At 42.5% G+C, this 13,918-nt stretch overlaps 1 protein-coding gene across 2 annotated transcripts in view; it reads left to right on the forward strand.

The window, feature by feature from the left end:
* pou6f2 (POU class 6 homeobox 2) overlaps window positions 1-13,918 on the forward strand; it is a 101,720-nt gene that overhangs the window by 61,871 nt on the left and 25,931 nt on the right. For both annotated transcript variants that reach the window (XM_004551996.5, XM_004551995.5), the window contains one exon: window positions 7,474-7,820. In XM_004551996.5, coding sequence (XP_004552053.1) covers window positions 7,474-7,820 — 347 coding nt within the window. The remainder of the gene's footprint in view (window positions 1-7,473; window positions 7,821-13,918) is intronic.

The following is a 13,918-nucleotide window of genomic DNA, read 5'->3' on the forward strand; positions in this document are numbered from 1 at the left end:
GACCACACTTTGGAAATCAATAACAAAGCGTAAGCAACACCAAAAGGGCAACATTATCGAGCACACGGGGATTTTCTTGTATGTGTAACAACTCCATGGAGAGGATTTGATTCTTTGAAATGCTTCCCCCAGAGTGAGAATCCTGCAACACTGCTTGATATTGCCTTGCATCACAAAGTGAAAGCATTATCTCTGGATCCCTACAAGCGATGTGGTTTACTCTCCAAAATCCTGTAACTGCGACTCCGCTCAAATCTTAACTACCTATATTTTTTTTCTCTCTCTTTCTTTTTTGTAGTCGCTGAGTTCCTCCTGCAGCTGAAATGCTGATATTGACTGCTGTGGCTCTCTGAGTAATGTTTTTATTCAGTAGTTCTCCAGCTCCTTTAACGTTTCATTTTCCACGTGTTCATTCCAGCCATTGCCAACGCAGGTATCTATTCTCCATCCCCTTAACGTGATTACCAGCTGTATGCACTCGCCGGTGAAGGAATGTAACACAAATATGTTGCAAGCTGTAAAAAAAAGAAGCTCTGAGTGAGAACGTGTGTTTGTTTTTCTAAGCCTTTTTCTTTCTAACTCTAGCTAAACTTTTATTTCAGGGATTTAGGCACAAATATGAGATACTTCACTTGATTATTTGCATTTTTTTGCCAAAATACCAAACTAGATTGTTGCGTTTCATGGCCTTTAAGACTAAATGGGCCACTCGATGATTCGTAATTTCTTTACTCAAGGAAAGAGACGTTATTAATGCCAGCTGGTTGCTGCATGGAAAAATCGTAGTGTTTTCTGAAAGAAAAACCTTCACTTTAGCAGCAACATGTACAAACGCACTGAACAACTTTGACAAGCAGTTTGCAGCAAATAGATCAAACTAAATAGAAGCAAGCCTGAACAGGTGGGTCTAAAGTTTATTATTAAAGGTATCAACGGTGTCCACCGGGATCCGCAAACTCAAAAGCACCATCACCTTTGTCTTTAAGTTGGATCTAATTACAGCCAACAAGTATTGATCAGCAGACATTAGAGATGTAGACAACAACAATGAATTAATATATAAAACTTTAATTAGCATTGTTATCATAGTTTCCACTGTATGAGGTGTAAACTATGAAGTATTAAGTATTTCATACTTTTACTTTTTAATACAGAGCTAGTATTGAAGTATTTTCAGTATTGCTGCCTTTATTTGACAGTCTAAATCAAGGGTATCAAACATAAAGTCCAGGGGCCAGAACTGGCCTTCCTAAGACTCTAATTCGGCCCACTGGATGTGCTTTAGAACAAGTGAAGGAAGGTACTGAATGAATTTTTGAAGTTTTAACTGTATTTTCATAAGTTTTACAGCTTTTCCCACCAATAAAGACCTTCCCAATGGTCGTTCATACTAAACCAAAGCAATTAAATGATTGATAAATAATTCAATGACATAAAAATTCATTTTCACTATTTACTATATACATTTCATATTTTTACAATGAGACTACAGTGGGAAAAAGAAATAGGAGGTTTTATGGCTAATGAACTCTTCCTGTAATTTTACATGTGGATTTCTAACTATTTAAGTCCAAAGAGTCATGCTGGCAGATTTCTTTCTTTACTACAGCAGCATTTCTTGATCATGTAGAAAAACGGAGACACACTGCTGAAAGTGCACTGCTAAACTAAACGTTTACCTAAACATCTATACACAAAGGGGAGTTTAGCTGGTTCGGCACATTTAAGATCAGAGTTTATGGGTGTATGTGGCCCACGGTTTAAACACTGACACTCCTGGTCTAAGTGTTTCTACCAAAACTGAACCAGATATGCTGCAAACCACACACGGGCAAAATACAGCCTGCGGGCCATCTCAGTCCAGCCTGCAGTGTCTTAAAAAACTGATTAAAACCAACCATTGTGTTAATAAATTTTAAGGTGAATGATTGTAATGAGTCTGTGCTACTTATTAAAAAAGGAAGCAATGATCCTCAGAAATGATCCATTATTCCTTTATTCATAAATAGTAAATGTAAGTCTAATTTCTACTTGATTCAGCGATGCAGGTCTGTATATTAAAGCTCAAGTCAGAGTAAAACAGTTGACGCAATATTTATAATGTATCGTGTTTCATGCAAGCAGTGGTCCATTGTCAGAAAATTAGATAGATGTAGGTGAATTTAAATGTTAGCATGATAGTTATGATAAGTGGATTGTTTTATGCAAGTCAGATTTTCATTTTGAACTCAGTGGGCACCAAATGAATGCTTTATGAAACATAAAGTATTTCCAGACTCTGAAAAAGCTATAAAATATTCTAGCATTTGTATTAAATGCAGGAAGTTTAAGATAACTGACCTCTATTGTTTGCTTATCTCACCAGTATGGCCTTTAGGAAACAAAAATAAATGTTTCCTGTGCTAAACTGTGTCAATTTACACAAATTCATGCCTTTTGTCATTTATCAGGTTAATACTAAATGCTCCACCTCTGATGCCACTTTCTTTTCATCTTTCTGTGTTTTAATAAATCACTTTTGAATTAAAAAAAAGACAGACAGAATGACCAGTGATAGAAATAATTACCTTGACGCGTAATCAGTGTTATGAAAGTGAACTAAAAGTTAACATTTCACAAAGGAAATGAGAGCAGAAACAGTGATGTTATCCCCTTCATCAGTGTGCGAGCGCGCCGATCTAATCCACAGAGTAAAAAATGACCTTCCCTTGACCACCTTCATAATTACCAGATCTCATAGAGTCTAAATCTCCTTACCTCCAGTGGAGTAATTATCAGTGTGACTCACTGAAAAGGCAATTGAGACAGTGGTTTATGGACTCCCATAGAGGAACGTGAGGCAGAGCAGTAATGGGGAGCTTGTTTGTCCCCCCCTCACCTCTCTCGTCGGAGAATGACAGCCGTGTTTAGAGACGAGAGCAGTTCCTAAAGATACAGGGTGGGTCACATAGGACAATTTCATCAACCTGGAAAGGCTCCTCTGTAGCTTCTGATTAGCTCTTAATTTACTGCACTCCTCTCCTAAGTGAGGCTAAAGACATCCAGATAGTGCAGCAGTGTATAAGCAGCTAGATGAAAAACTTTTTCTTGGCTTTAAAGGAAGAGATGCATATGAAAGCCAGTGTGCATGCATGAATATACAAAAGGTACCATTAGATTTTATTCAGTCCTGAAACTCAGTACATTCTGTCCAAGCTTTGTGAACTATCGTTTCCTTTTTAACGGCTAGAAATACTGAATGCCTCCAACATGAGATCATCGTCTCCGACTCCTGTCCATACTTTATGCAACACAGATCACGTGCGGTTTGATAGAACGAATGATAGTCAAAGTCCCTTTGTGTAGATGTGATTGCTATGACCCTGCAATCACTCTTCATGCTGGCCTTGCCCGGGTCTTTTCTAAGCGCTATAACATGACGACCACCTATTTTTTGCTTTTCAGAAAGGCTAAATGCATCAACAGATGTTTTCATATTTCATTTAACTCGAAAAATGCACTGTGGATGTTAGGATGACACGATACCAACAGGTAGCCAGACTCATTTACATATGCACAAACAAGCACACAGGCAAAGGGTGTATAAGGCAATTCAAGGGAAATAGTTACAAAGGCAGGTGTTGTACATTGGGAGGAAAACAAGGAGCTTGAATCAGCCCCAGAGAGAAAAGTGCTGTAATAGGTGGGTTGGCAGTGACTACTGAGATAGCGCTGGTAATGAGAGAGCAGACTGCCCGCCCTCCCACCCCACTACTCAACCGCACAGGAAACAAAAATAGCATTTTGTCTGACGAACGAGCCGGCTTTGACCTAGCCTTTCGACCTCTGACAATCAGTCTCGCTTCGTCCTCCACTACTTCACAAGCCTGGGCCAGGACAGTCAGAGATAACAGTTGATTTCTACTGTGGCACTAAAGCGAAAAAAAAGAAAAAGAAGAAGAAGCTCTGAAAGAGAGATGGCAGACAGTTTCTCAAAGCGCTGAGGTTGAAGGCCTGAGACTTCTCAGCGCTGGTGTCTCGGAGTCCCAAATGATTGTTGTTAAAAGTTTAAAATTGAGTTTCGTTTGCATCTGATCATTGCGCCGCATGATCTGGCTCATTCCTCATTAGAAACATTAACATAGGCAAGTTGTGACAACACTGAAAGTGAGACCCTTGCTCTTCCACCCCTCAGGCGCGATGACTAAGTGGGAGCGCTGACTGCATCGCAGCAGACGAGAACTAGTGAATATGAAACACAACAAAGAGACAGTGGGAGATATAATGAGCTCTATAGGATCCCGGCACCCTTTTGCCCTCTCTCCATCACAAGTGAAGCTCCCGCTCTCATCCTCGGCCCTGTGTCTGCTGGAGGAAGGAGCACAAACAATTAGTTGAGACAAGCTGTTTGGATTATGTGCTCAACCAAAGCAATCAGACAGCTGTGGTTAAAAGAATGAGCTTCAAAATGCCAGTTGCCCAGTTAGAGAGGAAGGGAGGGTCAGTGGTCCTGACAGTCTTAACAAGATGACAGAATTTATAAAGCACTGCTGTTAAAGAATATAGTTACCTGCAGTGTAGCCCTTATAATAAGGCCACATGGGGCTTCTTCCATATTCCCTCTGTATTTGTTTTCTTCTGCTTCATATTCTTTTGTTGTGCCTCGTGTTCCTTGGCGTAATGGTTGGCGCTGGAGGAAATTCTTCAATCGTCTTTGATCTTCGCCTGGTTTCGATAATTTTTTGACAGAAATCTCATTTTGCCCCCCTTTTGTTTTCTCCGTCTTTGTTCCCTTTTATTCCATCTTTAAATGGGGCTCAACATTTTGTCGTTGTGAAGTTGCAAAGGAAAAGAGCCGGTCCTGTCAGGGGCTCAGCGCTTGCTAGACAACTTGCCCCAACATTTCAAGTGCGAATTGGACTCTTGCCGTTTGCACAGATGATATATAATTCATGGTGGGGGTGTGAGAGAGGTGTCAATGTGTCAGGAGGTAGAAGAAATGTAAAAGTGTGCTGTTTACTGGCCGAGAGATGCCGGCTCTCTTTGGCTGGGCTTCTGCAGAGTGAGGAAAGAGGAGGATGATCTGATCTTCATCAAATGTTCATCTGTGCCTGTCCTGGAGACGAAGTGACCATGCTAATCAAAGACTTGTCTGCCCTGATGTTTTATTCATCTTTTATGAGACAAGCATACTTAAATAATTTAAGTGCATTGATTCGGTGTGTGTACAAGCTTGTCTACGATGTGTTCACAATTGCTGGGCCGTATTATCAATAGATGTTCACAAGTCATTTTCCAGTGTTTGTTATCAGGGCCTTTGTGTTATAGACACTGTAAATATTTAGCTTAGCTTAGTTCGGCCGTGTATGTTAATATAGTATAAATACATTATCTGCGACACTTTATATGTTTTTCAGAATGACATCACAGTTTACACCCTAGTTTGTGGATTTTTAGTTTTAAAGCATGAACATTTGACTTAAAAGAGGCAAACGTAGTTAATTTAGTTATTAATAGAAGTTTAATTGAAGTATTTATTTAGTCTTTATTTTCCTAATTCTAAAAACAGGAAGTGTATTTTTCGCAAAACTTGTTAATTTAGCTTGTTTAGACAGCATATGCTTTACTCAGCATAATTACCTTGCTTTTTAGTATATGAGATTTTAAAGACCGATACCGATATTTGGTGATTTAAAAATCCGAAATTTTTTAAATTCAGACACACAACGCAGAATTATATGGAGTAATTTAATAGTGTAGTCTAAGATAACGAAAGTGATGTTTAAAAAGTAATTTTGCTGTTACAACAACTCGTGGATTATTCGTTTACCACCGCCCGATAGTTCTTGAATCAACTGCCTGTTGTGGTTGTTGCAACCCAGAGACATATTGTAGAGTGCCCTCTGGTGGGCAAACTATGCAACATCAACACTCATAGCATGATTGAAGGGTGTTTTTCTGTGTTTACATTTTCATTTTTCTGATGTTTTAAGCACTTTGAGGCGACTGTTGATGGGATTTGTAAATAAACTGAATTGAATGGAATTGAAATGCTAGTACTGAAAGATCAGAGTCTACTTTCCATCCAAAGAAGTTGTAGGTTTTAAGATTATTTTTTGACTTTTTTTAAGAACTGAAGCGGCTCTATAGTGCAGTAGTTTACACCTTTGCCTAACAAGCAAATGAGGCTGAATTCAATTTTGGGAGGAGAAACAAACTCTTTTGTGGGTTGTGTTAAGAAGGGCAAATCAAACATGCAGAGCTACCTGCTGTGGTCACCCTCTTCTGAATAAGTGAGCAGCTGAAAGTAACTTTAACTGTGGAAACAATTACATAGGGCAGAAATGTCTTTTTATTGTGCACTACACTGTAAAAAGCTAGATGAAATATCTCCATACAGATCAGTCCTGTCTCCACTAAACCCAAATTATCTTTTGCAGCACAGAAACAGTCAAATGTTGATTTCACTCTTTTCTTTTCTGTCTAAGGCTGTGTAGCATCACCGAGCAGTCCACAGCAGTCTGCTGGAAGTCAAGCGTAGCAATGATATGTTCTGATATGTAAAGTTGTTTTTAAGCGGTTGAACTGTCAACATGTTAAGACATACACCGGTTTTAAAAAGTCTCTTCTATCCATCACATCTGTGTGTAAACTCAGTTTGTCCTTTCTTCTGTTTAGGGTGTGAAGGTCAGCTTAGATGTTGTTGTTTTTAGCCCATTTCGCACATATGGTGTTACGGTTGATTCCTTTAGTAGAAATCATTCGTTGTCTGTGTTGTGCTGTGGCTTTCGTCTGACATTCAAACATAAAGTGTGTGTTTGTGTGTGTGAAATGACAGAAGATCCACCAAGTTGTGTATTCGGGTGTTTGGAGTGAACTGCACAGCGGTCACACCAACATGTTTTTACATTTGTTTTATGTCAGGTGTGCTCTCTGGGTACTTGGTAGTATCTGCATGTCTGGTGTGGCTGCAGCTTGAGTGTTAACTGATTTTTTTTTTAAACAGCATAAAAATTTATAAGCATTTAAATGTTGGAATTACTTTCTAATGGCACGCTATTATTGGATCCAATTAGTTAATGGGTTTATTTCTGAACTCTTACAGAGAAGATGGATGTCTCTTTCTTATGAGATTTTGAGCCATTAAACCAAAGATTCTTTCTTTCTCCGAGTGACAATGACGACTTTTGGCTCCGGAGAGCAATTATATCAGTCAGGCTTGATAGCTTTGTCCTCCAACTAGCTAAATTGAATTCAGTGACTCCATCATGCAGGCTAAAAACCCAGGAGGACCTTGTTGTGGCTCCATGCAATTTACATCTGTCTTTCACTGTTTACCCTATGCATCCCACACTCTATGTGTGCATGTGTTTCTGTCTTTGGTGTGAAAATATTCTTCAGATAATGAAGGCCTCTTGTTTATGTGCTGAAACACTTCTGCAGCGTGTGGCTCAGACACTACGAAGAATCAAACTCCTGTCCTTTCATCAACAGCTACCTCATCACTGAACTCCCAGCTCCAGCACCTGCAGCAGCTCCAACAGATGCAGCAGCACCACCACCAGCAGCAGCAACAACAGCAGCAGCAGCAACAGCAACATCAGCAGCAGCAACAGCAGCACCACCATCACCAACAGTCTCACTCCCATAACCAGAACCAGCTGTCATCCCAGCATCACATGACCCCACCCAGCCAGCAGCAGCAGCAGACCTCCGTCCCGTCTCCAGCCTCCACCTGCTCCTCCACCTCCGGGCAGCCGCAGCAGTCCCCGCCGCACCGACCCAACCAGTCTCCAGCCCGCAGCCTCCCGTCACCCGTCACTCCACCCATGCCTTTGCCCGTGAGTCCACAAACTAACATGTATTTGTAGATAAGCACAGGTCCAGCTTCTCCTCTCTCTAAAACAACTTCTAATTCAGCACACTCTATTTGGATTTTTGGCTGGAGGTTGCTGGAAAATTAATTGCTAAGCCCCAGATACGTAAAAAATGTGTACTCCCTGACAAGTTAATGAGTGATTGGTGGAGGCCACTTGGTGTCACTAGGCAAAATCGGTCTTAAAGACATATGCAGTGTCAAAGACATAGGCGAGTGATTGGTGTCGTTAGATTAAATAAATCGCAAAGAAGGTGCAGCACCAAAATCCTCCTTGTGATTGCTTTGGCTGCTAGCAGATTCACATGTAAGATGATGACTTGTCTGCAAAGTCTCTCTAACAAACTGGAAATGGAAAACCACTTAAACTAGCATGTTTTAAAAAACCGAGCTTTTACTTTGAAGGCGAAGTTGGCAAGTTGGCATCTTCCTTGCAAACTACATCAATCTTCTAGTAACCAAAACAATCATGAGGTTTTTGGTGCCGCACACTTTGAGATCTATCTATTCCAGCAACAGCAACCACTTGCCAACCATTCAGGGAATATACATTTGTCCTTGTCTCTAGAGGTTGCCAGGGGGTTGCCAACTGGTATGAGTGAGGGTAGATCTAAAGAGGATTTGGCACTTCTGATTGGTTTTAATCCAACCTGTTCACCTACATCAGTACTCTTATATTTACGTGGATTGAGGTTTCATTTTTGGTCTTTATTAGTTCTGTTTTGGTTTAGAATGTAAATATTTAAAGGCTATTTTAAATTACATCAGAACAGAGTTAAAACGTATTTATCATCATGTCACTGCCGTTGCCCATTAATTTGTTCTTTTTATTAATACAGATTATCTACGTCAACCATAGTAACAATAGCTCTGCTCACTGATCTTGCAGTAAGGCCAAGAAGTGTTTCTTTTTAAAAAGAAAAGTGCTTCATGAGCTGACATGTGGATGGGAATCGCATCATTGTGGCCTTTACCAGCAGCTGTATACTCTGCGCTCGATTGTTTGTCTGCAGATGATCTTTATCAAGTGGTGTCCATGTGGACCTATTAGAATATGCATGTTTTTATTGAAGCCTTGACGCACTTGAGCACATCCAACCTCACAGCCAGGCGAGACGCATTAATCGTATCCTGCTGCTGCAGATCGAGGAGGGATTCTGAGGTTATCTATCCTTAGGCTTTCCAGTCGTAATCAGTCCTTTAATCTTTGCTGCTCTTCCCACTCAACCTCCTTTTTAGTCATTTTGTCTGTCCATCCATCTCTGCCCTTCTGTCCGTCTGCCTGTCACTGTGTGACGATAATAACCTATTTTATATCCCTGTGGTTTCATTTCTGGTGGAGACTGGCCAGGGTCGCCTTTCTGTCCCTGGTCACATTCATCAGCGTCAGACCCTTATTGGGTTGTGGTGCAAGCTTCTTTATGGCCAGGATGAGTTGGGCTATTTGTTTCCCCTCGCAGCCCTCTCCGGCCCTGTCACGGCCTAGTGAGACTCAGCAGGAAAAACAGCCTCTGGATTTAATGGGCTCCAAAGGCTGGCCGCTACATCGCGCCAAACAGGCTGTCCGGTCTGACTGTGGATACAAGAGCTCCTGACCAACATACAGATCCACACATTAAGCTTGCATCAGACAGTGTGTAAACACCTTAAGTAACAGATACTCTCTTAAGCTTTAATATGCTAGGAAACCACCACTTGGTTAAATTTCCAAGAATCTAAACAAAAGCAGCAGAACCATTGTTATTTCGAAACAAGCTCACTGCGTGTCTGAGTTCCCGAGCTTTATCGAGGTGGTGTTTCTGTGAAGGAAGCAGGGTTGCTGATTACGATGGCTGAGGACAGACCTTCTTTGAGGGGGCCAGAGGGGCCACATCGGGTATCATTAAGATATTGCCTCATCAAATAGGATTATAGTGTGTGTGTGTGTGTGTGTGTGTGTGTGTGTGTGTGTGTGTGTGTGTGTGTGTGTGTGTGTGTGTGTGTGTGTGGAAGAAGAAGAAGCAAAATGGCCATAAAAGGTTTAGTTTCTCTGGGTCATTGCTGGGATTTTCAAGGGGTGAGTTACACAGGGAGGGGCTCTCTGAAGGACAGGCCGCGGCCTCAGCACCCTCTCATGGCTGCAATAGGATTTAAACAGCAGCTCCGCCTCCCTCCGCCGCTTGGGTCAGTGATTGGATTTTCAGTCCCACGTCTCTGGTTCATTTACAGAAGTTTTTAAATTCAAAGCACTTCCCCGAGTGGAGACTTTCTCGTGCGCACGTGAGCACCGTCACCCCGATCGTGCTTTTGTATGTTTTAATGAACAGCACAGAAGGGCATTTCTGGTGTTTCTGTGTTTTACCCAGAGGAACCAGTGTGTGCAGTAAAGTGGAGTCATAATTACCATAATACAATGAGCATTTTGCAGATAACACCCCTATTTCCTACCGTCATTATTCAAACAAGTAGAATCACTCAGCCATTCAACTATTTGCAGAAAAGACTGCACAGCGCCGCAGAGAGACAAACACTCATTATGTTCCAATTAATGTCCCATTGTAATTCTCTTCTCATGGGAGGTGTGTGATATTCTTTGTAAACTCACAGAGAAGAAATCCTAAGCCTTCATTACATCCCTGGTGTTTTTGAGGGTTTGGCATTTTTTAATTTGTGAGTCAAATTTCATTAATTAGCTCATTAATACTCGTATTAGACTACAAATCGTACGGCAGCAGACCGAACCCCCTCGAGTCGGTGTTTTAAACTTATATTAGTGAAGCTAATGTGGTTAAATGAAGGGAGAATTTACCTTCCTACACCTTTCACACACTCTGTCTGCAGCTCCCCAACATGCAGAGTGCAGTCAGAGGCAGCCTGGAGCTGCCTGAAATAGCCACCACAGTGATGACAAATAGACAGAGGAAGATTATGAAATTTGCTTAAGTGCGTTAATGGGCTGATTGTGGGAGCCCGCTGGATTTTGCTGGAAGTTGATTGATTAGAGCTGCGGGTTTTCTCCACGCCCGGAGAGCTCAGGGATTTGACGGGGTAAAGGCGCGCCAAGTCTGTTACACCGGAATTGATCTTAATTAGATCTGAAAGACCTGCCACAGCAGAATGGTCTCGGCGATTAAAATGAAAAACAGGAGAAATTACTGATCAAATTAATCATAATGTCGGGCTACAGCTGTAGGTCTGGTGTAATTTGCCACTCCAGTGAGTTACATCAGCCCAGGCAGGGGAAAGGAGAGGCAGTACATACTGATCCATGGCAGCGGGAAGCTTAGGCCAGCCTATCAAATGTCTTATTCCTCCTGACCCTGCTGCGCCATCCAGCGGAGGCCCGGCATCCGTCTCTTTGTGCCTCTAATCTAATTAGTTTCTTTTTATTGCCCCTTTTTTCCCCCTTCTACATTATGTCTTCCTCCATCCAGAAACTGCACCCTTTACAGTGCTGCTGTTCTTGTCATGGCTGTCTTGTCACCAGCGTGTTGTGTGTTCACTAATAGCTTCTGACCTTGGTCCAGTGTCTGGCTGGCTGGTTTTCGGGGGGCCTGGCGGAGGTGGAGGCGTCCTGTCTTCCTCCTCCGTCAGACTCCCGCCGTCTGTCTCTCTCCCCTTCGTAGTCGTCTCCTTGATCGCTGTCAGAGCCCCACACTGGGCCTGTCCACTCTCCATCCACACACTCATAGGGGTAATTACAGCCTAGGGGCCTGCCTCCTATCCCTGTGCTCCACAATTTACCACCAAAGCGTCCACAGACATCTCTCTTCTTCCCCACTGCACCCCGACATCACAAGACTGCAGGGCCTCAACCCACAAGTGCTGCAATTACCTGAGTCTCTCCTCAATCCTTTTCTCTCTCCCTCTCCTCTCTCTCTCCCCCCTCCACGCTCTCCTCTCCACCCCTTTGGCTCCCTCACTATTCCCTGGCAATCAGCCTTCATTAGAAGCCTCTGGTGAAAACCCATCGTCACCAAGGTCAGCCGCTGCCAACCACAACGGCCTTTCAGAGGCCTGGCTGTCTGCACTCTCCATCTTTCCTCACCTCCTTGCCATCCTCCCATTCCTCCTCCTCCTCCTTTTCCTCCCCATTCCTGCTCACTCCACCATCCTCCTCAAATCTCGGGCCCATCACTGCTGCTTTTGTCTCCAGCTGAGGCCCCTTCAGACACTCATGTCACTGTTTTCCGCTGCAGTGCACTTTTACTTATGTCAACCACTGTTAAAATCACCACTGTCCAATTTGCTCCAAATGTCTCCCTTTTTTTTTTGTAGGGGGGGGGACATTTTTCCCATTATATTATCATGTGTATTAAATGAGTCTTGCACATCGATTAATTGATTTTCCAGATCAGCTCCGTGCTCATTGAATTTAGCAAAGAGGGAGCCGCCGTCATTCTGCAGGATATTAACTCAAAATTAAAATGACATGCTTAAATGTGGGCCCAGTGGCGCACGCTGGGCAGCGTTTACGTTAAAAGGGAAAAGTCGCTCTTAAATGTTGAAATAAAAAGAATTACAAAAACACATTATTTGAAATGATTTCTTCCAGTAAAAAGTGTTTTGAGTGTCTTTTTTCTGCCAGTTTTGGCGAGGAAGATACAATTAATGGAAATGACAATTAAAAAGACCATTTAAAAATATTTATGCATGAGAATAAAAGTTGGGCGTTCTTCTCTTATAATTTTACTTTCATGTAGAAGCTTTAAAGTGTCCTCACGTCCTGGCATTATCCGCAATAACACCTGCTTTAAATCCCCAGATTTCAAATAAAACTTTTAAATATATACTCGCGGTATATGATGGCAGGCTGTGTGTTTAAATGGCTGCTGGTAGCTGCGTGGTTTTAGAGCATGAGCGGGCCCTCGGCTCTCCAGCAGCTCAGCCTAGCCTCTTATTAATGCACAGGAGATCCGGCTCTTAAGAAGGCAGAAAATTGCCTTACATAACAAGCGCTCCACAATTTAGAAATACAAATGTGCACTGTTGACTGAAGCAGAAAATAAGACTGTTGCCCATCAACAGCACCACATTTCATATGAATAATTATAAAGCATGGGAGCTAGATGAGGAAAACAACCTGACCATGACAGCTCTACTACTTTTATTTACTTCAAATGAGGGATTAGGCAGGGAGAAAATCTAGAGACTTAAGGAGCGACGATGAGCCTTGAATTTCTAAATAAGGCGAAAGTTAAATTTATCATATTTCGCAAGGATCCTCTGGAAAACTGTGAGGGCACTTTCACTTTTAAAACTGCACCCACATTGCACCTTGCACTTACTTTTTGGCTTTTCTGGTTTTGTTGAGTTTTCAGAGCTCGCCAAGTTGATATTTCCGTCACTTTTTCTTTTTTTTCTTTTTTTAAATCTGCAATCCTTCTAAGCCTGGCCCCATTACTCTCGAGGTGGGCAGAGGGCTTGCAGCTCAGACACCCAGCAGAAAGGCACAGCTCCCTGATCAGCCCACATGGACACTGGGGGCAACACGCATTAGACGCCCACAGGGGAGCCCTCAGATGGAGCACTGAGCTAGGGCTCACCTAACAGTGGAAAAGGAATAGGGTTTCTTTAATTATGAGGCAGGGCTGTGACATTGAGTTCCCCCCTTTCTCCTCCAGCAGCCTCCCAGACACCGTCTAAGTGCTCCGCTCTGCTGAGGAGGCCAGTCCCCCCGCGGGGCGCGATTCCACTGCCTGTAATTTCTGATGCCCATTAGTGACCGCAAACAGAGCACCGGGCTCGCACGAGGAATACAGCTGCGCGGCTCTGCCACGCTGTAAAAAGGCCCTTTTAATGCAATGTTATTGCATTATACCCTCCTCATAGAGCAAGTCAAAAGTCCCATTTGTGGTCTCTGCAGAATATTATCAGAAATTCTTCTCTGCAGTGTTTCCAGTCGTAGTAAGCCGAGGCTGGATTTGGTGTATATTTTTGTAATATGAAGTGGGCTGTGTGGGTTTAAATTCCTTTCATTTGCACCTGCACTCTCTGAGGAGCTTTTTTGCATTTTCTCCCAACCCCAACCCCCACCTCCTCTGTCTACCTGCCCTTTTTCATTATTAGCGGGAATGTACAATT

Source organism: Maylandia zebra, linkage group LG9 (assembly GCF_041146795.1).
Source record: "Maylandia zebra isolate NMK-2024a linkage group LG9, Mzebra_GT3a, whole genome shotgun sequence".
Taxonomy (NCBI): domain Eukaryota; kingdom Metazoa; phylum Chordata; class Actinopteri; order Cichliformes; family Cichlidae; genus Maylandia; species Maylandia zebra.